The sequence below is a fragment of the Urtica dioica genome, chromosome 1 (assembly GCF_054948205.1).
Source record: "Urtica dioica subsp. dioica isolate 48M chromosome 1, U.dioica_male_clone48M_v1_H2, whole genome shotgun sequence".
Taxonomy (NCBI): Eukaryota; Viridiplantae; Streptophyta; class Magnoliopsida; order Rosales; family Urticaceae; genus Urtica; species Urtica dioica.
Genome location: NC_142756.1, coordinates 1,912,208 through 1,936,192, shown reverse-complemented (window position 1 = coordinate 1,936,192; position 23,985 = coordinate 1,912,208). Strand labels below are relative to the sequence as shown.

The following is a 23,985-nucleotide window of genomic DNA, read 5'->3' as shown; positions in this document are numbered from 1 at the left end:
TATGGGTCATATCTGGGGAAAGTTGATGAAGTGCATTTACTTGGTTAGTTATTCGGTGAAACCAAGGCATACCTAACAATTATTCCAAAGTTATAGCTGACCACAAGGCAAAAGTTAGCATGATATTTTTAATATTTGAATAGTTATACTATAATTTTAAGGGAAAATAACACATATATACCATGTGTTTTAGTGAAATGTCGAGTTTAACCTTTGGTTTTAAAAAATGTCGAGTTCATACTTTCTGTTTAACTAAAATGACGAAATTATACCATCTGTTTAACTAAAATGACGCAATTATACCCTGAAATGGATAACAGTATCACAAATCTCCCTTTCATTAATATTAACTCTTATATAAGAAAAACTGAATCAAATCGAAACCAGTACCCTAATTTTCAAATTCCCAATTTTGAAATAAAATTAGCCTTAAATTGAAATTAAATAATAAAATTCATATCTCTCAATAGATTATTTCATTCTGTGTTCGAATTGCAACTCTAAATCCTTGATTATATGTTCGAATTTGTGATTTTGATGACTATCAACTTTCGATTTTTACTCATTTGCATCTTTTTGTGTTTTTCACGACTAAGAGACTGTTGTTTATTTTTTAGTTTTTAAATAAATTACATATATGGATAAAGATAATTGGTGTTTATATATAAATATTATAGTCAACGTCAATGAAAATTCAATAAAAAGAAGATTCGTGGTGCTGTTGTCTATTTGAGGGTATAATTGCATCATTTTAGTTAAATAGATGGTATAATTTCGTCATTTTAGTTAAACAGAGGGTATGAACTCGACATTTTTGAAAACCAAAGGTTAAACTCGACATTTCACTAAAACACAGGGTATATTTGTGTCATTTTTCCTAATTTTAATTGAAGAACATTAAACAATTGCAAATCATTTTAATGGAAATTTTGTATATATATATGTCTATCAAATATGTGGTTAACTTTAAGAGCAATGTAAATTAATTTAAATATATTACATTAGCTACAAAAAATATTTTTCTTTATTTCTTACACAAATTAGCAATACACTTATTTCTTGAAGTTTATCATCAGAATTGAATTTGAATAGTGCACTTATTTCTTGAAGTTTATCATCAGAATTTGAATTTGAATTAGCAATACACTTATTTTTTGAAGTTTATCATCAGAACACACACAACACCAACACATCAACTTCAAATTCAATTCTGATGATAAATTTCAGCTTTGTATTAAATCTATCAAATCTCTATGATTTAAGTAAATAAATCAACTCTATCCTCTGCCGACAAATGACATTTCCAACTCCAGCTGCATTAACTCAACTAAGCATCAAAGACTTATTGACTTAGGAATTAATGCATTTATATTACATTTTTTATAACACAAAATGGCTCTTGACTCAAATTAATTTCTTCATATAATTTTTTACTGATAAGTTTAAGCTAATCGAATTCTCTCTTTTTTATTTTTCTTTGAAAAATAAAAAATCAACTTTATCTGCTGCAGGCAAGTGACACGTCACCAATGTTTCGTCAATTTTCAGCTGCATTTCAATTAACATCAAAGACTTTGAAATGGGTGGTATATGTCCTTGTCCTTCCTATTATTTCCATTGAAAAGTAGTTATTCCCTTTACTGTCGATATATGTTATGTCTTCATAGCTATCCTGATTTTATAAATATTAGAGAACTCGCACCAAGTAAGCTATTGTAAAATTATGGAGTTGGAAGCTATTTTGTGTGTGTGTGTGTTTTTTTTTTTGTTTGTTGAAACATGTAAGTTATCGGTTATATTCGGTATTGGGCTTTGTATTTCACGCTTTTGTCCCTTTTATATAAGATTTTTTATTTTTATTTTTATTTTAATAACCTTGGTTTTTTTGTTAAATCCGTACAATAGTTTAAATCTCCTAATTTTATGCCTGATATCCCTTTTAATATATATATTTTCAATTAATTACATGTATAGTGGCTTTGATTTGCTTTGATACGCCCATTATTTTCAAATTTTTCACTGTATTTTAGAATTATTTGTTCTTTGGAGCGATATGATTCTCTTCTTCTTTGTTTCAAAATCTTTGTGAGGATCTTTTGAAGCCAAATTATGGTAACTCTTGCTTCTCTCGCTATAGCAAAACAAACACCTATGCCGAGGAGGTCACACGATGGAGAATCCATCGGATTTTAAAACGGTGTTGACTTTGTTAAAAATTTTTTTTTTTAATCTCAGCAGTTATTTTTTAAAAAATTTAAATAAGTTTTAACATGTTAATCTTGGATTTTTTTTTTAAATTGCCATCCCAACTTTCACAGCATGAGCTTGGACAAAGGAAAAAAACTGTCATTCAAACCTTGTGCGACGGTTATTAACCGTTGACCAAGCCTTATTTTGTAGTACAAAGAAGTTGACTGAGAGATGAAAAATAAAACTCCAATGTGTTGTTTTTTATTTTTTAATTAATCCAAATATTATTATAAAAGTACTTCTCTTTTACATATCACCCGAAGAAGAGATCGAAGCAAGTAGCATCATCAAAAGCTCAAATTAAAGATCGATTTGGAACCATAATAGGAATGAGCAACAAAAGTTATAATTCTCAGTAATTAAGAAAAATAATTATAAGGCTGACAAAACAAACAAATTCAGTAATAACAGACTTCCGTACATTTATTTCCCAATAACATAATCAAAGATAAAATATTGCATGCATAGATAGTAGTACATGTAAATATAGCAAAGCTCTCAAGAGCTCGTACAGAGACATTCTTACTCTCTCTTTCTCTCAGTCAATATCTTTTGAAGACCTTGGTCACGAGTCCGTGTTTCATGTGAAAGTTGACGGTCAGGGTCGGAGAAACAACATGTCCTTCGACCAATTGAAGACGGTATTTTCTGAGGACGTTGACCACAACCACTTTTGCTTGACCAAAAGCCATGTCTTTGCCGGCACAAGTTCTCGGTCCGGCGTTGAACGCTGGAAATTTGTGCGGTGGCACGTAAACCAGCCTGTCTCGGGTCTCGGGATCGAACCATCGCTCGGGCTTGAACTCGAGACAATCTTCGCCCCAGATCTCTCTCATCCTTCCCGTGGAGTAGAATGACAGAAATACCCTTTGCTTGGGCCTCACTCGGTGGCCGCTCGGGAGAGTGTCTTCTCCGGCGGCGGTCTTGTGGTTGAAAGGCACGGGTGGGTATAGCCGAAGAGTCTCTTGCAACGCGGCTTGAAGATAAACCAGCTTGTTCAATTCCTCGGCCCCGAAATGAATATTCCAGTCTTTCTCGGGAAGTAATTTCTCTTCCATCTCTTGAAGAATTTTGGCCTCGACGATAGGGTGAGTCGCGACGAGCCAGAAAAACGAACTGAGGCTCGAAGTTGAGGTGTCCCGAGCCGCCGCGGCCAAGTTCATAGCCACGTCTTTCAGAAACTTGTCTGAGTAAGGGTTTTCCTTGTCTTTCAGAAAGATCGAGATCATATCCGAGTTTGTCTCTTCTTCTTCCTCCCTTGATTTTCCGGTTTGCTCGAATTGTCGGCGCTTTAACGAAAGGCAATCGTCCAAGAACTGGTCGAATATTTCCCAGCCCTTCTTGTGCCTTCTCTCGCCTCCGATCCCGAGCCACCTTTGCAACTTCCACAGGCTCGTCGGAATGAATAGTCTCCGGAGAACAGTTTCTGACATGTCTCCGAAGGCTCTCTGGTACTGGGCTTTGGAGAATCTGAGTTTATGGGAAGATAGGTCAAACCCGAAAATCATGGAGATAGCGTTGTCAAATGTGATCATCTTCTGAAAGGCTTCTTGTAAATCCACCTGTGTGATTATAAAATAGCTCCATTTCATTAGCAGGGACAGATAGTTATAAATGTTAAACCATTGACAATTTGAAAAATAAATTAGAGTATGAGTGTTTTTAAAATTACAAATACACTTCAAATTAACCATATAAAAAAAAAGAACTAAAAAATATATATTAAAACTGTAAAAGTGGGGAAGCTCTATGTCAAACATAAAATCAAGAAGATGACGTTCTCAAACTCGATTATCTTCATTGACAGTTCTTTTAAATCAACGTTAGGGGATAACATATAAAGCTCAAGCTTATATATAATGTAATTGTAGTAATATATAGAACTATTAACCTGAATTCCAGTTTGAGAGGCATGATCAAGAAACGGGATTAGGTCATTGACCACTTTGCGGTGAATGGCTTTATAAACAAACCCTGTCTTACTTTGCTGAGCGCTCCAAAGCTGAAACATCTTTCTCTGGAGTCTCCACATATCTGAGTCTACGTTGAAAATCCCGTCGCCAAGCGCATCGAAAACTTCCCGAAACTCGGGCCCTTTTGGATAGTTTACAAAATTTGTGCTCAGGATGTGTTGGATGTTCAAAGGGTCACAAGTGATAATGAAATCGGTGTTTGAGAAATAGAGGGTTTTGAACTCAAACGTCCCGCGGCTTTTCTCCAAAACTACGGTGGCAAAGTCGTGGAGACGCCGGAAATTGCGTAAAAGCCCCGGCAAATTGCCGAGGATTGGCCAGTTGGTTATGATAGCGTTTCTGTTCAGCCTCTTGTGCCGAACTATGATCGCAACAAGGATCATGGCTAACACTAAGCATAAAACTTCCATGAGTGTCCCTAGAGTCAAATCTAACATATGTGGTTTAAAGTTATGTCAGAACTATGTTTCTCGATATTTATTGCCTCTCTCTCTCTCTCTCTCTCTCCATGAGTGGGATAAATACTTTTACAGTTTTACTATAAGATCAAAATTAATTACAACCCAATAGCGTATCGTTTTCTCTTTCATGTACTAGTTTGAGTCTAAGTTACTTGTGCATGCGTTTTTAAGCGGTAAGTAATTTCCTTTTGAATTATATTTGACACTTGCACACTCACTTTTTTTGTTCTCAGCAGGCGAGATTTAATAATTTTCTGGCGAGATTTTGAGAAAATATAGTCGGTTTTTGGCGATAAAATATGTCGATTAGAGCTGTTAAGCTATTGTCACGTGTGATTAGTTCAGATTACTTAGAATTAATCAAATTTGAATTTATATGAGTGATTGAGATTAACTTACACTTGTTATGTATAAATACCTTTGCCTCGGAGTCAATGTTAGGTCACGTAAATCATTGCGTAGACATTGCCGACATGTGGAATGTTCTTGGAAAAGACTCGACTTCTTCAGACCACAATGGAATTTGATAACTGAGATTTCGAGTAAGTGTTTACATAATGTTCTTCTCTCCAAATAAATATTTCATCGAAATAATGAGTCGCCATTGATAATATCGACACATCTGAGATCGCCAAATGTTCGGGAGTTCCTCTATCATACTCTTAGTTCTAAGTTTCATGTTTACTTCTATTTTACCAAGAGACATGCTGCCGTTTCTCTCTTTAGACAATGAAGACATAAAACTTGTCGATTGACCAGTTCGTTTTGAAAATAAAGAATACGGCATACAATCTGAATTCAGCCGGATAAATGATTGATGATGAAAATCTAATTCTCTATATAATTGGCGGTCTCGACGCTGAATACAAATATGTTTTTTGTTAATTTCATAACCAAATGTTCTATCTCTCAAAGAAGTCTAGCTCATGTTGCAATTTCAAGAGATGAGACTTGGCAAAAAAATTATGTCACGCTGCTGATCCGTTCACACCAAGAGAGAACGTCGCATTTGAGGAGGTCGTGTAGGCTAGAACTTCAACAACGGAGGTAGAAACTCCTACTCACGTTGTAACAGGTGTGGAGGTCGTAGAAACTGAAGAAAAAACACGCAAGGTATCAGACACAAACGATCGCTCTGATACCGTTTTTTGGGAAACTAGTCTTTTGAATCCCTTATGTTTCATTAATGCGAAATAAAATAAACACAAACCATCGGTAATCTTGATTAACAACATCAATAAACCATGGTTTACATATTTATTCATTAACATTAATTCGAATAAGCTAATTAATCAGCTATTCAAAATACCATAAGAAGAATATATAAAACTTGTTGAGGTAATAATGCAAGTCTCATATCAGAAGAATAGGCAAAGATTGCCTTGGATATAAGTGTTCCACCAACTCTATTAGTATGATGCCTTTTGAGAAAGTGCCCAAAAATTAAATCGTGTCGGCTTGGGCCTAAAGCAGATAATATCGTATTAATGTGGAGTTAAGGTGAGGTGGTAGCCCAACGAGATGGAAAAATAGGGGCCCATGGTATCAGAGCCAAAGATTCAGGAGCACTCAGAGATTGGGCTGCATTTAAGAAATAGAAGGAGATGTCCTCAATGTGATGACCTCGCGATTGGAGTGCCTTGTGTCAAAAGTCTTCCTGACAATGTTGAAGGTCAGGCGACGTGTCCCATTGGTGGCTAATGGCAGTACAAGATGATTTTGCTGGAGGGGAGGCCGTGTGTATGTGGTCTTTGGTTTGAGGGGATGATTGTTGGGGTCACAACCCAAGTCTCACATAAGAAGAATGGACAATGATTGTCTTGGATATAAGTGTGTCACCAACTTCATTAGTATGAGGCATTTTTGGAAGGTGCGCAAAAACAAAATCGTATTTGGACTCAAAGCGAACAATATCATACTAATGTGGAGTTAAGGTGAGGTGACAGCCCAATGAGATGGAAGAACGAGGGCCGAACAAGACTAACCTTTTTTGCACTCTGAAATAGATCTTTCACCTTATACCGGGCCATTTGGGAGGGGCGGTGGGTTTAGAGATGTTTTTTAAGAGACGCCTCGTGATGGAATCTCCCCATAACTCATGCCAAACCCTTATCTTATGAGGTATCTAACTTTTTCCAATTATGCCTTTGTGACTTCGTCAATCTACCGATAGCAACATGCCAGGCATTTGCCCTAACTACGAAGCTTGAGTCTTGTCTTCGCCCGTGAACGCAAAAGGATGCAGTCGTCTAACTCGACTATTCCGCAGCGAGTCTCGTTGCAGCTCTCTCATGTAGTAGTGATGACGGTTTACCACACCAGACTCCATGCTCCAAGCTTTTCTAGATTCCTTACTCGCAGTGGACGTCCTTCTTCTTTCATCTCTCTAATTTAACTAATTTGCTAGATTTGTGTAAGAATAGGTCATTGTTGTGATATTTCCGTACACAAGTGCACGTAGTCGCTCTAGTAATATAATCGTAAGTACGAGTCGATCCCACGAGGACTTTGCTTAACCGAAACTTAACTAACTAGCAACAAATTGAACTCGAGAAAAACGAGGATTATTATTAACTAATTTGCAGAAAATAAATTAAACAAGAAATAAGCATGGGTGAATGGATGAGTAGAAGGTAAGGGCAACGGCTTCGCAAAACTCTCCTATGGTCGGGATTCTTAGAATTATACGCACGATTTTTCGGTTCAATTCTCTTCACTAATCACACTCACGTAATTATATTGCTAAATCTCTCTCGAGCATCTAACAACCTATGTCAAAACCCTAAAAATACGACAAGCATTACAATCAAGAGTGTACACACGAATCCATAGCAGCCTGACTATCTCTAACTTAAGAATGTACTACGGTGAACTAATCTTTATGCACGATTATCTAATTCTCTATTGAGAAACCAAACAATCCTAAAAATCATGAACGAGGTAGCTAATCTCATACAAGCAGTATGCACGGAATTAATTCAAGCGATAGAGAAGAAGAACATGAAAAATATTTCAATAAATAAATAATGAATCCACAATCATATTCAAGCAAAACTAAGATAAATAAACAAAGAGGTTCAGTTTATGGCGACGAGAGTAACAGAAACAGAAAATAAATAAACAAACTCCATAAAAATCATATCAAAATAAAACATAAATAAAAGGGAGTTCCAAGGAATAGGATTAGAAAGAAAAACGCTGAATCGCGGTTGTCATTCGTCGACGAGCGGTGGTCTGCTTCTCCGGTTGCCTCTTCTCTCCCGACTAGCCAAACACTATTATGAAATCTAATATAAAACTTAAGATGTATGAATGAATATTTTGAGGTTACAAAGACCCTTTAAATAGGCTTAGGGGTGCTTTTTTCGGAGTCCAAAGGCTCAAAAAAGCTTAAAATCGGGTAATTAACGAAAACAACGTTTTTGGGTTGCGGATAAATTGGACAGTTGCGCAGTGATTTTGAATGGGCCGTAACTTCTTGCTCCGATGTCCGATTTTTACAAATAAACATGTGTTAGAAAGCTAAGAGAAAGCTCTATCCAAATCTGGAATTGGATCATCCAAAATATTCAATTCAAAATCTCAAAATCCTGCAGAAGATGACGTCGTGTTTCTTGGTTCGCTCTAAATTGCTCAAACGCGTCTGAATCATCTTGAATTGTTTGGATTAAATCTTTAACACAAAAATACTCCCTCAAACCTGAAAATCACTCACAAACACATTATACACACAAATCACTCGAGAACGCGTGAAATTCAAGCTGGAAAATAGGAGTTTAACGCGTATAAAACACACCTAATAGTCATTGTTAAACGTCGGTTCGATGTGGCATTTCAAGGCAATGCTTCTCCACATAAAGCTACACCAACAAAGTCTTGGCAAAATTTCAGTCCTCAAGTCTACCCGACATCTCAACAGGACCGATGAACTAGAAAATTGGCCATGAATAGTTTCTCGACAATGCAGCGAACCACGTCACCTTCGATTTGAACAATTTGTGCATTTATTCCAATTATAAAGGGATGGAAAAACTAATTGTAGGTAACGGCTGTTCCTATCTTCATTGCACATTGGTGAAACATATTTAGCTAGTATTTGTGGTAATTTACTCGTGATAACAACGTGTTAATTGAATTTTACCATATATATCACAAAATATATGGTGTTTGTCTACGAATTGGTGATATAAACATCTTCTTTTATAGAGGGCGGAATTAAGAAAATAGCCCATTTAAGTTCTATACATTAAAATTTTAGCATAATTATCTAAAAAAATTAAAAAAAAAAACCTCGAAGCACCATACTATGGAGACATAAATTATAATTTTAATTGAACATAATTATTTAGATATTTCATACCGTTTTATCTTTATTAATTCTACTTTGTTCATTTATGTAAATAGTCTGGATCCGAGTTTGCAGTTGATGTCAGAGCTCAGATGGTTTATGTAATCATGTGTTATGATCCGTCAATTCATGGCCAAGCGGGTGGCCGTCTGTGGGCTTAGAATGTGTGGGAAACGTGTGCCGAGCGTGAGCAATCGTCCAGCCGAAAGCCTTCTTGGAAGGACTGAGAAGCTTGGACAGGATCCGGAGGCAAAGATCCGGCCATTCACGGGAGTCATGGCAAATCAGACGGCATGATATTGTTAGTTTCTATTCGGGGTACCTTGGTGTAAAGCTATCCACCACCCGACAGTCTCAGTGGCCGAAGTGAGCTTCCCGAGTGCTGAAGAGGCAGACACGCGGGACGGGCATACATAGTCGAAGATGACTAGTGTGTCATTCGAGTTGGGATAGGCTCGGACAAGTATTTCCATGAGGGGCAATATTGCGCGCATTCTATCCCACACAGTGGTTATTCCATAGGGTTTCCCAGGTTCTCAGTGTCGACCCAAGGGGAATCAGATTGATCATCGAATGGACATTCCCGTGCCACAGACGGTAGGAATGTCCCTAACGCGAAGAGTCCGAGGTCCAACTCTATTCGCGGGACTTGTAGCTTGAAACACATGGTGTGAACGAGACATGCGGAGATCCAAAGGATAAGGGCTAGGTTATGAGTCAAGTTGCTCATTCGGATATCCACTCGCATGTGTTGCGAGAGGGGATGTCGGAGTAAAGAACTTTGGGTGCGGGTGCCGCCCTAAGTCCCATGTACGCCTACTCGGGAGAGGCATACGATAGCCCATCGTGAAGGGAACAGATGATGACTTGATCTTGGCTAAGACATCGCACACACAACCGGGTGGAGAGTCACGCGAGAGAGCACTGATGCAGGATTGGCCGAGGTGACGCGAGGGAACCTAGTAACGAGGCGATTGTTAGCAAGGCATTGCTCGGGCAAGCCTCGACACTGGGATGCAGTTCTAGTCGCTAGGAGCGAGACTCTTTGGACGTAGTTCCCGTCAGGATATCCGTGTCCGTGAGCATGAAGTGCGCGAGGGTTTTCATGAAGAAGACCGATGAAAGGCAGGTTGACCTCGACTGTAAGAGCCTTGGGGCCGCACGGGTGTAATATTTGGCTGAAAATTTTGGGCCCGTGACATCCTGTCTAGAGTACACATTATCAAATATAGTAATTACGTACGTAATTGATTTGCTTCTTCTGTTTCTAAATTTATCTGATCGACGTGAGATCTAGATGAACATACGAATAACTGTGTTTTAGAAATACCTAAAATAGTAAAAATAATTAATAGAAAATTCAATATGTGGAACAAAATTCTCCCGCAATCCCAACTCTTGTATCCCTTCTGTCTTCTTTGGGTGTTATGCAAATTTTTTTTTTCTTATTATTAATTTTGTAAAATGATGATAAATTAATAAAAAAAAATTAAAACAATAGCAAACACGTATACCTGAAAATCCAAAAAATATTGAAAATTACAGAAAGATGAAAGAATTTCAATACGTAAAAAAAATTGGTTTCAATTTATGATTTAAAAATTGGCTTCAATCCAGTAATGTATAATGTACAATTCTAGGTGCATATCGTCCTTCTACTCTATGTAATGTCTATTCAAAACTGAATATTTTTGGTTGATAAAATATCAACGATTATTACGTAAGAAAATATTGAAAATTACAGAAAGATGAGAGAATTTCAATACGTACAAAAAATTGGTTTCCATTTATGATTTAAAAATTGGCTTCAATCCAGTAATGTATAATGTACAATTCTAGGTGCATATCGTCCTTCTACCCATATGTAATGTCTATTCAAAATTGAATATTTTTGGTTGATAAAATATCAATGATTATTACGTAAGAAAATATTGAAAATTACAGAAAGATGAGAGAATTTCAATACGTACAAAAAATTGGTTTCAATTTATGATTTAAAAATTGGCTTCAATCCAGTAAAGTATAATGTACAATTCTAGGTGCATATCGTCCTTCTACCCGTATGTAATGTCTATTCAAAATTGAATATTTTTGGTTGATAAAATATCAACGATTATTACGTAAGAGAACTATTTTCAAGTAAAATAAATTAGTATAAATAGTAAATTAATCATAAGAGTTGGTCTTGTTTGATAAGTTGGATTTAAGAGGGATGGATTATAGTAAATGGATTTGAATGAATGAATTTTTAATTTTTCTTATTTGGTATATACTACATATGATGGAAAGTAGGGATATTAATGAAAACCGTCAAACCGAACAATCCGATCATCCAAATCAAATCGCACTCTTTTTGAAACCGATTCATTAAAACCCGATGACGTTTGAATTATAATCAACCCAAACCGCAAATTATTTCGGGTTGGTTTGATTTTTTATAGTCGTGAGATTGGGTTGAACCAAACCAACCCAATGATGTTAATCGTCTTTAATTTTTTTTAAGATTGCAAATATTTTATATGTACTATTGTTAAAAAAATATCATTTTTTAATAATATTATAATTAAATAAAAAATACTCAATATTATATTTTATTATTTGCGAATACATAAAAATTTGATAATTAAAAATATGTGTAATTTTTATTTTAATATTTAAACTTTCTAAAGATAAGCAAAATTTTGATTTTATTTGACATAACTTATTAGATATAATATACATATATGATTTTCATTCGAGTTATAAAGTCATTTGTCGAGAATTATAATCCGAAAAAACCAATCCAAGCCAACCCGATTATTTTTGGGTTGGTTTGGTTTGGTTTTACTTTTCAATCGGGTTGGTTTGAGATTTAAAACTAAAAAATTAGTTGTAGCGGTTCGGGTTGATATCACATGAAAAAACCGATTAACCCAACCCGATTACACCCCTAATGGAAAGAATAAAAAGAAAAGTAGGAGGGATTTGAATTCGTAGAGTCCACTAAAAAATCATCTTCTCATATTTATAGGGATTGTTAAAAAGAGAGCATGTTTTTATGTACTTATAATAATAACCTTCATAAATGTATATGATAAAGTAATTTGGTATTATATATAAGAGTACAAAAATAATTTTAATTCACAAACATTAATTATTTTATTGTTTTAGTTAATTATACCAAACTACAAATTGATGGATAATAATTTTTCATCTCATTATACCAATCAGCTTTTGAGAAAATAATAATCCATCACTTTCCTTTTTTTTTCATCTTACTTAATCCATCCACCCATTTTTTCCAACCTTCTTATCAAACAAAGCCAAATGTCAAAGTCGCCATTAGACTTCCATTAAGTCATACCCTTGTCAACAAAATCAGGTTGAGTATAATCGAGTTTTTTTCTAAGAAAATCCAAATTATTAATCGATTATTAGTTGAAAATAGAAATTTTGTACAAATTTGTCTATCAAATATGTGGTGAACTTTCAAATTTATTTCTGATAGTGAATTTGACCCATATATTATATAAGGATCTGATAGATATATAGTCATGTTTACATATTTACGTTGTGGTTTTGGATATATAAGGATCTGAACGTAAGAAGATTAAATTTAATAAAATTCATTTTGGAAAAAAACTAAGACGAGGGATGGATCGTCGTCAGATTCTCCCATCAGTTTTTATGCTCAGCCTATATAAGGTTTAATTATATACACTAAGGTAAGAAAGGGCAGATATTGATTCCTCTTGAGTGAAAAAAGGGGCTAATGATATTTGGGGTTAAAAGTCCCAAGCAGCTTATGCCCATGCATTTATTGTCTAATTTATAGTGACAACACTTAAAATTGCAACAGAACAGAAGTGACATAAATTATAGTCCATCCATGCATGTGTTAACCTTGTACGATGGGCTCTACCTGACCCAGTCCTACAGCTCATCGGGTTCCTTAGTCTATTTTCTTATTATTATTTACTAAGATTCTTTGGAAAACCCTACAATTATTAAATAAGAAGGGAAAAAAAAAATCCAAAAAACAAAGGCTCAACAGTTAATAATGTAATGTTGTGATTACAACCCGGAAAAAGAAAGGCAAGCAAATATCACGGTAATTTTATTTGCAACTACGTTTTACTGAGTACACTTTATTGCAAAGATTATCTCAAGAGCTAGTCATAATTCAATCAGCATCTTTTGAACACGTTCATGATGAGTCCGTGCTTCATGTGTAGCGTGATGGTCAACGTAGGAGAAACAACATGTCCTTTGACCACTTCGAGACGGTATTTTCTGAGGACGTTGACCGCGACGACTTTTGCTTGAGCCAAAGCCACGTCTTTTCCCGGGCAAGTCCTCGGTCCCGTGTTGAAGGTCGGCAATTTCTGCGGCGAGACGTAGACCAACCTGTCTCGCGTCTCGGGATCGATCCACCGCTCGGGCCTGAACTCGAGACAATCTTCGCCCCAGACCTCTCTCATCCGTCCCGTGGAGTAGAATAAAAGCAAAACCCTCTGCTTCGGCTTCACTCGGTGGCCGCTCGGGAGAGGGTTATATAAATAAAAATAAAAAATAAAAAATAAAAACTGTCGGTAGTAATAACTCACATCAGACACATTGTCAATAATATGTGGCCATCGTCCATTCGTCCTCTGCGCAGGAAGCCTTTAAATTGGCCATCTTCTGCACAGGCAATAAAAACTCACCTAAGTTTTAGCTATATAACATATTATTTACGTTGTTTCATATAGAAGAAAAAAAAATTCAGTTTCGAACTTATTAATAAATAATAATAATAAATCTATTTTATGTTTTACACTCTATAAAAGAAACTTTAATATTTTGTGTTTGCGATTCATAACCCCTATTTTCACATCAATATAAATTAACAAACTCTTAACTCCATAATTTTGTGTTTAATATATCAAGAACCATTCAACCCTAAAGTATATCAAAGTCATATCGACCCAGGAGGAATCTCCTAAACTCATACTCTTGTCAACTAGATCAGGTTGAACATCTGAATGTGTTCGACCTGAAACGAAACGACTCTTTAATTAGGGCATTTAAGAGAACCGTTGTAAGATTTTCAAAAACCCTTCATAAATAGCTTCTCCATTCAAGAACACTGCGTTTGATATGATACAGCGATACTTGGGAAATTTATTGAACACTAATGTCAAAATAGCTAATCAATATTTTGGTGAAAACATTCCCGAAACAACTATATATAGTATTATTAATGAAGAACAGGTTGTATTGAATCTTCAAGTTTTTCCAATGGAACTTCCATTTAAGATATTTTGTTCTAATTAATTCGTACATTTATTTCCCAAAATCAACATTTCTCTACTCATGATCTCATTAGTAGGATGTAGTTCAATTCATTTCACGAGTCCTTGCATAGCTCTAAATAAATACACCCACATCAATTATCAATATTTTAGAGGTAATTAGCTCAAATAGAGTTCGTGAGTTCAATCATAAAAAAAAAAAAAAAATCATTCGTCAACATCTTTTCGAGACATTGACGATGAGTCCATGTTTCATGTGAAGCGTGATCGCTGGGGCGGGCGAAATAGGATGTCCTTGCACCACTCGAATATGGTACTTTTTGAGGACGTTGATTGCAATGATTTTGCTTTGAATCAAAACCATGTCTTTTCCCAAACATGTCCTCGGTCCCACGTTGAAGGCTGGGAATTTTTGCGGCGAGACATAGACGAGCCTGTCTCTGGCCTCGGGATCGATCCACCGCTCGGGCTTGAACTCGAGACAGTCCTCGCCCCAGATCTCTCTCATCCTTCCCGTGGAGTAAAAGGACAACAATACCCTCCCCTTCGGCTTTATGCGGTGGCCGCTCGGGAGAGTGTCTTCTTTGGCGGCGGTCTTGTGGTTGAAAGGCACGGCCGGGTATAGCCGCAGAGTCTCTTGCAACGCGGCTTGAAGATAAACCAACTTACTCAATTCCTCGAGACCAAAATGAATATCCCCGTCTTTCTCGAGAAGTAATTTCTCTTCGATCTCCCGGAGAATCTTGGCCTCGACGGAAGAATGAGTCGCGACGAGCCAGAAAAACCAAGTGAGGATCGAAGTGAATGAGTCCCGAGACGCCGCAGTGAAATTCATAGCGACATCTTTTAAAAACTTGTCTGAGTAAGGGTTTTCCTTTTCCTCCAGATAAGCCGAGATCATATCCGAGTTTGTTTCTTCTTCTTCTTCCCTTGATTTTCCGGTTTGCTCGAACTGTCGGCGTTTTAACGAAAGGCAATCATCCATGAACTGGCCGAATAATTCCCAGCCCTTCTTGTGCCTTCTCTCGCCTCCGATCCCAAGCCACCTTTGCAACTTCCATAGGCTCGTCGGAATGACGTGTCTCTGGAGAACAATTTCTGACATGTCTCCGAAGGCTCTCTGGTACTGGGCTTTGGAGAATCTGAAGCTGTGGGAAGCTAGGTCAAACCCGAAAATCAAGGAGATAGAGTTGTCAAACGTGATCATCTTCTGAAACACTTCTTGTAAGTCAACCTGTTTGATTATAAAATAGCTCCATCCATTAGAGCATGAATTTTTTGGTAAAATTATAAACATACTTAAGAGTGGAAAAAAATTCAAAACAAATAACTAGATAAGATGGATCATATATTAATGATCAAAGAACTACTATAAAAAATTGGGGAAGTGAGGGCAAAACAGAATATCAAAATGATTGTTTTCGAATGTACAGCTCAAAACTTGTACAAGATCCAACGGTGAAAGATTGCGCAATTTTAATTTTAAGACTATGATATCATGTGAAAATAAAATAAAATAAAAACAAAAATTCGGGATAATATTCAATTATAAAAAAATAAAAAAAGGGGTCAGTCTTTAGATAAGAAAATAATCTAACCTCAAACAATAATAATAATAATAATAATAATAATAATAATAATAATAATAATAATGATACTAATGGGAAATGCTAACGAAAAAACTTATATATACTGTAATTGTAGTAATATATAGTACTATTAACCTGAGTTCCTGTTTGGGAGACATGATCAAGAAACGGAATGAGGTCATTGACCACTCTTCCGTGGATGACTTTAGAAACAAACCCTGTCTTGCTTTGCCGAGCGTTCCAAGGTTGAAACATCTTTCTCTGGAGCCTCCACAGATCCGCGTCCACGCTGAGAATCCCGTCGCCTAGCACATCAAAAATGTCCCGAAACTCGGGCCCTTTTGGATAGTTTGCGAAATTTGTGCTCAAGATGTGTTGGATGTTTAAAGGGTCACAAGTGACAAGGAAATCGGTGTTTGAGAAATAGAGGCTTTTGAGCTCAAACGTCCCGTGGCTTTTCTCCAAAACTTCGGTGGCAAAGTCGTGGATACGCGGGACGTTACGAAAAAGTCTCGGCAACATCCCGAGGATTGGCCAGTTGGTTATGATAGCATTTTTGTTCAGCCTCTTGTGCCGAACTACGATCGCAACAAGGATCATGGCTAACACTAACCATAAAACTTCCATAGGTGTCCCTAGAACCAAAGCCATCTAATATCTGTGCTTTAAAGTTGTTAGCTGTTCTATGTCTTTCTTTATTCATCGCCTCTTTCTCTCTCTATATATAATAATGACATGGGTGGGTTGGTGGGTAAATACTTTTACTAGATCAAAAGTAATTACAACCTTATGCTCTTCACTTAGTAAGAGAAAAATCTCATCGATCCATTACACGATTTAAGGATCTTTTGAAACTCTTGGACATCCCTGAGCCCTTTGAAATCTTGAATAGTGATTTTGGGTCCATCCAAAACTAGGCATGTGATTATTCTAAGAAAATCACGTGTCCACAAATGTTAAATCCAAAAAACGGCTTAACACTTGTCATTTACTGCCGAGATCTTGAGCAAATACTGTCGGTATATTTTGGTAATGAAACATATTGCTGGTATCAACTCAAACATATGATTTAAAAATTGGCTTCAATCCAGTAATGTATAATGTACAATTCTAGGTGCATATCGTCCTTCTACCCATATGTAATGTCTATTCAAAATTGAATATTTTTGGTTGATAAAATATCAATGATTATTACGTAAGAAAATATTGAAAATTACAGAAAGATGAGAGAATTTCAATACGTACAAAAAATTGGTTTCAATTTATGATTTAAAAATTGGCTTCAATCCAGTAAAGTATAATGTACAATTCTAGGTGCATATCGTCCTTCTACCCATATGTAATGTCTATTCAAAATTGAATATTTTTGGTTGATAAAATATCAACGATTATTACGTAAGAGAACTATTTTCAAGTAAAATAAATTAGTATAAATAGTAAATTAATCATAAGAGTTGGTCTTGTTTGATAAGTTGGATTTAAGAGGGATGGATTATAGTAAATGGATTTGAATGAATGAATTTTTAATTTTTCTTATTTGGTATATACTACATATGATGGAAAGTAGGGATATTAATGAAAACCGTCAAACCGAACAATCCGATCATCCAAATCAAATCGCACTCTTTTTGAAACCGATTCATTAAAACCCGATGACGTTTGAATTATAATCAACCCAAACCGCAAATTATTTCGGGTTGGTTTGATTTTTTATAGTCGTGAGATTGGGTTGAACCAAACCAACCCAATGATGTTAATCGTCTTTAATTTTTTTTAAGATTGCAAATATTTTATATGTACTATTGTTAAAAAAATATCATTTTTTAATAATATTATAATTAAATAAAAAATACTCAATATTATATTTTATTATTTGCGAATACATAAAAATTTGATAATTAAAAATATGTGTAATTTTTATTTTAATATTTAAACTTTCTAAAGATAAGCAAAATTTTGATTTTATTTGACATAACTTATTAGATATAATATACATATATGATTTTCATTCGAGTTATAAAGTCATTTGTCGAGAATTATAATCCGAAAAAACCAATCCAAGCCAACCCGATTATTTTTGGGTTGGTTTGGTTTGGTTTTACTTTTCAATCGGGTTGGTTTGAGATTTAAAACTAAAAAATTAGTTGTAGCGGTTCGGGTTGATATCACATGAAAAAACCGATTAACCCAACCCGATTACACCCCTAATGGAAAGAATAAAAAGAAAAGTAGGAGGGATTTGAATTCGTAGAGTCCACTAAAAAATCATCTTCTCATATTTATAGGGATTGTTAAAAAGAGAGCATGTTTTTATGTACTTATAATAATAACCTTCATAAATGTATATGATAAAGTAATTTGGTATTATATATAAGAGTACAAAAATAATTTTAATTCACAAACATTAATTATTTTATTGTTTTAGTTAATTATACCAAACTACAAATTGATGGATAATAATTTTTCATCTCATTATACCAATCAGTTTTTGAGAAAATAATAATCCATCACTTTCCTTTTTTTTTTCATCTTACTTAATCCATCCACCCATTTTTTCCACCTTCTTATCAAACAAAGCCAAATGTCAAAGTCGCCATTAGACTTCCATTAAGTCATACCATTGTCAACAAAATCAGGTTGAGTATAATCGAGTTTTTTTCTAAGAAAATCCAAATTATTAATCGATTATTAGTTGAAAATAGAAATTTTGTACAAATTTGTCTATCAAATATGTGGTGAACTTTCAAATTTATTTCTGATAGTGAATTTCACCCATATATTATATAAGGATCTGATAGATATATAGTCATGTTTACATATTTACGTTGTGGTTTTGGATATATAAGGATCTGAACGTAAGAAGATTAAATTTAATAAAATTCATTTTGGAAAAAAACTAAGACGAGGGATGGATCGTCGTCAGATTCTCCCATCAGTTTTTATGCTCAGCCTATATAAGGTTTAATTATATACACTAAGGTAAGAAAGGGCAGATATTGATTCCTCTTGAGTGAAAAAAGGGGCTAATGATATTTGGGGTTAAAAGTCCCAAGCAGCTTATGCCCATGCATTTATTGTCTAATTTATAGTGACAACACTTAAAATTGCAACAGAACAGAAGTGACATAAATTATAGTCCATCCATGCATGTGTTAACCTTGTACGATGGGCTCTACCTGACCCAGTCCTACAGCTCATCGGGTTCCTTAGTCTATTTTCTTATTATTATTTACTAAGATTCTTTGGAAAACCCTACAATTATTAAATAAGAAGGGAAAAAAAAAATCCAAAAAACAAAGGCTCAACACTTAATAATGTAATGTTGTGATTACAACCCGGAAAAAGAAAGGCAAGCAAATATCACGGTAATTTTATTTGCAACTACGTGTTACTGAGTACACTTTATTGCAAAGATTATCTCAAGAGCTAGTCATAATTCAATCAGCATCTTTTGAACACGTTCATGATGAGTCCGTGCTTCATGTGTAGCGTGATGGTCAACGTAGGAGAAACAACATGTCCTTTGACCACTTCGAGACGGTATTTTCTGAGGACGTTGACCGCGACGACTTTTGCTTGAGCCAAAGCCACGTCTTTTCCCGGGCAAGTCCTCGGTCCCGTGTTGAAGGTCGGCAATTTCTGCGGCGAGACGTAGACCAGCCTGTCTCGCGTCTCGGGATCGATCCACCGCTCGGGCTTGAACTCGAGACAATCTTCGCCCCAGACCTCTCTCATCCGTCCCGTGGAGTAGAATAACAGCAAAACCCTCTGCTTCGGCTTCACTCGGTGGCCGCTCGGGAGAGTGTCTTCTCCGGCGGCGGTCTTGTGGTTGAAAGGCACGGGCGGGTATAGCCGAAGAGTCTCTTGCAACGCGGCTTGAAGATAAACCAGCTTGCTCAATTCCTCGGCCGTGATATCATCGTGGTTTTCTTTCGAGGCCGGTATGAGTAATTTCTCTTCGATCTCTCGAAGAATCTCGGCCTCGACCAAAGGGTGAGTCGCGACGAGCCAGAAAAACCAAGTGAGGCTCGACGTGAACGTGTCCCGAACCGCCGCGGTCAAGCTCACGGCGACGTCTTTTAGAAACTCGTCCGAGTAAGGCTTCTCTTTGTCCTCTAGATAGACCGAGATCATATCCGAGTTGGTTTCTTTTTCCCTCGACTTTTTGGCGGCTCGGTCGAATTCTCGGCGCTTCACGGAAAGGCAATCGTACATGAACCCTTCGAACGTTTTCCAGCCCTTCTTGAGCCTCCGCTCGCCGCCGATCTGAAGCCACCTTTGCAACTTCCAGAGGCTCGTCGGAATTCCGTGCCTCCAGAAAATAGTCTGTCGCGTATCTCCGAAAGCCTTCTGGTACTCGGCTTTGGAGAATCTGAAGCTATGGGAAGCTAGGTCAAAGCCGAAAATGAGGTAGATCGCGTTGTCAAACGTGATCAACTTCTGAAACGCTTCTTGTAAATCCACCTGTGTAACAAAATAATGATATACTTAAAGAGACTTTGTTTACACATAAAGTTTAGTATGATTTTAATTTTTACAAGTTTTATAAATATATAAAACAAAAAATTAGCCAAATAAGCTACTGAAAGTCTAAGAATTGCTAGATAGCCAATTTTTTGTAATTTTGTTGTAAATAACCACCTCAATTTATTTACGACACTATAAAAAGACAAAAATATTCAAAAACATTCCAGCCTAATTTGAGTTTTTTTTGTCTTTTTTAGTGCTATAAATAAGTTGAGGTGATTATTCACATAAAATTTACAAAAATCTATCATACAAAATGCTATAAGTCATATGACTATATAACTAAAAGGTCGGTTTGTAAAATAAATAAATAATTAGGACTAAAAAAAGTAGTAACTATAATGAACCTGAATTCCAGTTTGGGAGGCATGATCAAGAAACGGGATTAGGTCATTGATCACTTTTTGGTGGATAACTTTAGTAACAAACCCTGTCTTGGTTTGCTGAGCATTCCAAAGCTGAAACATCTTTCTCTGGAGCACCCACAGATCGGAGTCCGCGCTGAAAATCCCGTTCCCTAGAACGTCGAAAACCTCTCGAAACTCTGGGCCTTTTGGATAGTTTGCGAAATTGGCGCTCAAGATGTGATGGATATTCAAAGGGTCACAAGTGACAAGGAAATCTGTATTCGAGAAAGAGAGGCTTTTGAATTCATAGGTTCCCCCACTTTTCACCAAAACCTCGGTGGAAGCTTGGTGGAGTCGCGGGACGTTGTAGAACAACGTCGGCAACATTCCGACGATCGGCCAGTTCGTTACCAAAGCGTTTCTGTTGAGTCTCCGGTGCCGAACTATCATCAAAATAAGGATAATAGGTAAAAACAACCATAATACTTGCACCAGTGTCTCTGCTATAATAAAAGCCATCTATTATCAGTGCTTGAAACTTGTTTTGCTCTCTCTATCTCTCTCTCTTACGCGCGCACACATATATATTGTAGAAAAAAGCAAAGCAAATAGTTGAAGACAATATGTGATATGGAGAGAAAAAGGAGGGAAGAAGTGGTAGTAGGGGAGGTAAAAAAATGTGCATTTGTTTCCTGAAGATATTTATACGATTTTTTTAGGTTATTTGTGTAGTAATTACTTACATAGCATAGTATTGATATAGTAAATATTATGTGCATAGGAGAACTAATTGTGTGGTGAGTACTTAATTATTTACATATCTCATTTAGTTCTAATGAATCAGAGCATTAAACTTCAAGCGAATGCTTATTATGATGTTTACGTGTTCATGTATGTCGCCTTGTTAAAAATCTAACTGGGATATATAAAAGATATATAAAAGAACTTTAATTATATATTTTTTCCACATCAAGGTGTCTAATCACTAATGGGTTATTGAACATGTTTAATCATATTAAACCAAAGTTTTTTTTTTTTTTTTTTAGTTTGACTAATGCAGTTTTGTTTTATGTCAAGACGAGCTCATTAAATGAGTGTTCTCAAATAAATCGGCTATAGATTCGAATGTGAGATAAATGAATAAATGTTTATTTGCTAGTCATTAATGCTAGGAAAATATGTTCTGATCAGCCTTAGCTCATTATATTATTATTATTATTATTATTATTATTATTATTATTATTATTAGGGAAAATAACACATTTATACCCTGTGTTTTAGTGAAATGTCGAGTTTAACCCTCGGTTTTCAAAAATGTCGAGTTCATACTCTCTATTTAACTAAAATGAAAAAATTATATCATCTGTTTAACTAAAATGACGAAATTATACCCTGAAATAGACAACAGTGTCACGAATATTATTGACTTTTCATTGACGTTGACTATAATATTTATATATAAACACCAATTATCTTTATTCATTCGCGTCATATATGTAATTTATTTAAAAACTAAAAAATAAACAACAGTCTCTTAATCGTGAAGAACACAGAAAGAGACAAATGGGTAAACATCGATAGTTGATAGTCATCAAAATCGCATATTCGAACAGAGAATCCAGGATTTAGAGTTACAATTCGAATACGGAATGAAGTCATTTCTTAGGAGGTATGAGTTTTATTATTTAATTTCAATTTAATGCTATTTTTATTTCAAAATTGAGAATTTGGAAGTTAGGGCACTGATTTAGATTTGATTTGGTTTTTCTTATATAAGAGTTAATATCAATGAAAGAGAGATTTGTGACGCTGTTATTCATTTCAGGGTATAATTTCGCCATTTTAGTTAAACATAGGGTATAATTTCGTCATTTTAGTTAAACAGATGGTATGAACTCGACATTTTTGAAAACCGAAGGTTAAACTCGACATTTCACTAAAACACAGGGTATAAATGTGTTATTTTCCCTTATTATTATTATTATTATTATTATTTTTATTATTATTATTATTATTATTATTATTATTATTTGTCTTTTTTCCTACGGACAATAATAATTATCTGACCTACATTCATAAGTGGCAGACATCAAACAAAAAAATACTTGATTAAGTCCCTGTAAAAAAATCATGATGTTTATCTCTTTTTAAATTTATTTTCCAAACTATAGTAACATCTTACAAATATCAATCAAAAGTATTTGGACTGTATGAACTGTTCCTTTAATATATGAAATATGAATATATAACTAAAACGATCTTATTATTCAATTAAAAGTATAATAATGATGTACTTCTGTGGTTCAAACAAAATCTCAAAAAAATCGCAGTGTTGCTACCATTAGCATGGCCACAAAACCGTATTTGAAATTAGGACAAAATATACCGGGATAGAGGGAAACTCGGGAGAAGTTTTCGTAAAATTGAACATGCTTAACAATAAAATAAGAGTTAAAAACATAAACAAATAATTATGAATAAAAGTTAACACTTAAAACTAACTATTTATAAAATTTACACTTCCCGTTTCTAGTTTAAAACTCTTTAAAAGTATAAGTAAAACATGTCAATGGTGTCTCGCTTCCCTCGTAATTTTTGTGAACATTGCTTATATCGTAATACGGAATGGTATTTTTACTGTCCTGATAATAAGTATGTGAACACAAATACAAAATATGATCAACTATGTGGGTTATACAAATAAAAATAAAAAATAAAAACTGTCCGTAGAAATAACTCACATCAGACAAATTGTCAATAATATGTGGCCATCGTCCATTCGTCCTCTGCGCAGGAAGCCTTTAAATTGGCCATCAATGCATATACAGGCCAATGATCGAAATACCGTTACCTAACGTTACCGTTCCGAGCTTCAGAATTTACTGATAACCACTGGTACCGTAAAGGAATACCAGAGAAAGCATGAAAAAAAAGGAAACCGGTACCGTTGAACTTACCGTTACCGTAGAAGAATACCGTCAAATACCGTATTTACCGAGGGGAATCCAGAAAAAAAAATATACAAAAAACATACAAAGTACGTAGGATAAAATTCATAAAATTAAAAATAGTGTACAATGTTTCAACACATTACCAAATTACAAACACAACAAAAATTAAGTTCAATAGTACAAACAAAAATGATAAAGTTCAACACAATCCACCAAATACTATAGTTCAAATTCACAACATATTCACAAACTTTAACATATTTACG

The 23,985-nt window shown here is 35.3% G+C and overlaps 3 protein-coding genes across 3 annotated transcripts; all 3 read right to left on the bottom strand.

Annotated features, from left to right (window-relative positions):
• Positions 1-2,664: 2,664 nt before the first annotated feature.
• LOC149406198 (alkane hydroxylase MAH1-like) lies at positions 2,665-4,652 on the bottom strand. The gene is made up of 2 exons (XM_089626044.1): positions 4,142-4,652; positions 2,665-3,812 (listed from the first exon to the last, which is right to left on the bottom strand). The coding sequence occupies exons 1-2, from the start codon at positions 4,631-4,633 to the stop codon at positions 2,793-2,795; spliced, it is 1,512 nt and encodes a 503-aa protein (XP_089482170.1). The 5' UTR covers positions 4,634-4,652; the 3' UTR covers positions 2,665-2,792.
• A 9,722-nt stretch (positions 4,653-14,374) lies between these two features.
• LOC149406197 (alkane hydroxylase MAH1-like) lies at positions 14,375-16,573 on the bottom strand. The gene is made up of 2 exons (XM_089626685.1): positions 16,030-16,573; positions 14,375-15,539 (listed from the first exon to the last, which is right to left on the bottom strand). The coding sequence occupies exons 1-2, from the start codon at positions 16,543-16,545 to the stop codon at positions 14,520-14,522; spliced, it is 1,536 nt and encodes a 511-aa protein (XP_089482811.1). The 5' UTR covers positions 16,546-16,573; the 3' UTR covers positions 14,375-14,519.
• Positions 16,574-19,179: 2,606 nt separating this feature from the next.
• LOC149406196 (alkane hydroxylase MAH1-like) lies at positions 19,180-21,359 on the bottom strand. The gene is made up of 2 exons (XM_089609355.1): positions 20,769-21,359; positions 19,180-20,358 (listed from the first exon to the last, which is right to left on the bottom strand). The coding sequence occupies exons 1-2, from the start codon at positions 21,285-21,287 to the stop codon at positions 19,336-19,338; spliced, it is 1,542 nt and encodes a 513-aa protein (XP_089465481.1). The 5' UTR covers positions 21,288-21,359; the 3' UTR covers positions 19,180-19,335.
• Between the last annotated feature and the right edge of the window lie 2,626 nt (positions 21,360-23,985).

Bases quoted from the DNA above. Each gene is read 5' to 3' on its own strand.
- LOC149406198 (XM_089626044.1), bottom strand. From the start codon at position 4,633: ATGGAAGTTTTATGCTTAGTGTTAGCCATGATCCTTGTTGCGATCATA. The intron at 3,813-4,141 runs GTTAATAGTTCT...ATAATCACACAG, and splicing joins CCTCTCAAACTGGAATTCAG to GTGGATTTACAAGAAGCCTT.
- LOC149406197 (XM_089626685.1), bottom strand. From the start codon at position 16,545: ATGGCTTTGGTTCTAGGGACACCTATGGAAGTTTTATGGTTAGTGTTA. The intron at 15,540-16,029 runs GTTAATAGTACT...ATAATCAAACAG, and splicing joins TCTCCCAAACAGGAACTCAG to GTTGACTTACAAGAAGTGTT.
- LOC149406196 (XM_089609355.1), bottom strand. From the start codon at position 21,287: ATGGCTTTTATTATAGCAGAGACACTGGTGCAAGTATTATGGTTGTTT. The intron at 20,359-20,768 runs GTTCATTATAGT...TTTGTTACACAG, and splicing joins CCTCCCAAACTGGAATTCAG to GTGGATTTACAAGAAGCGTT.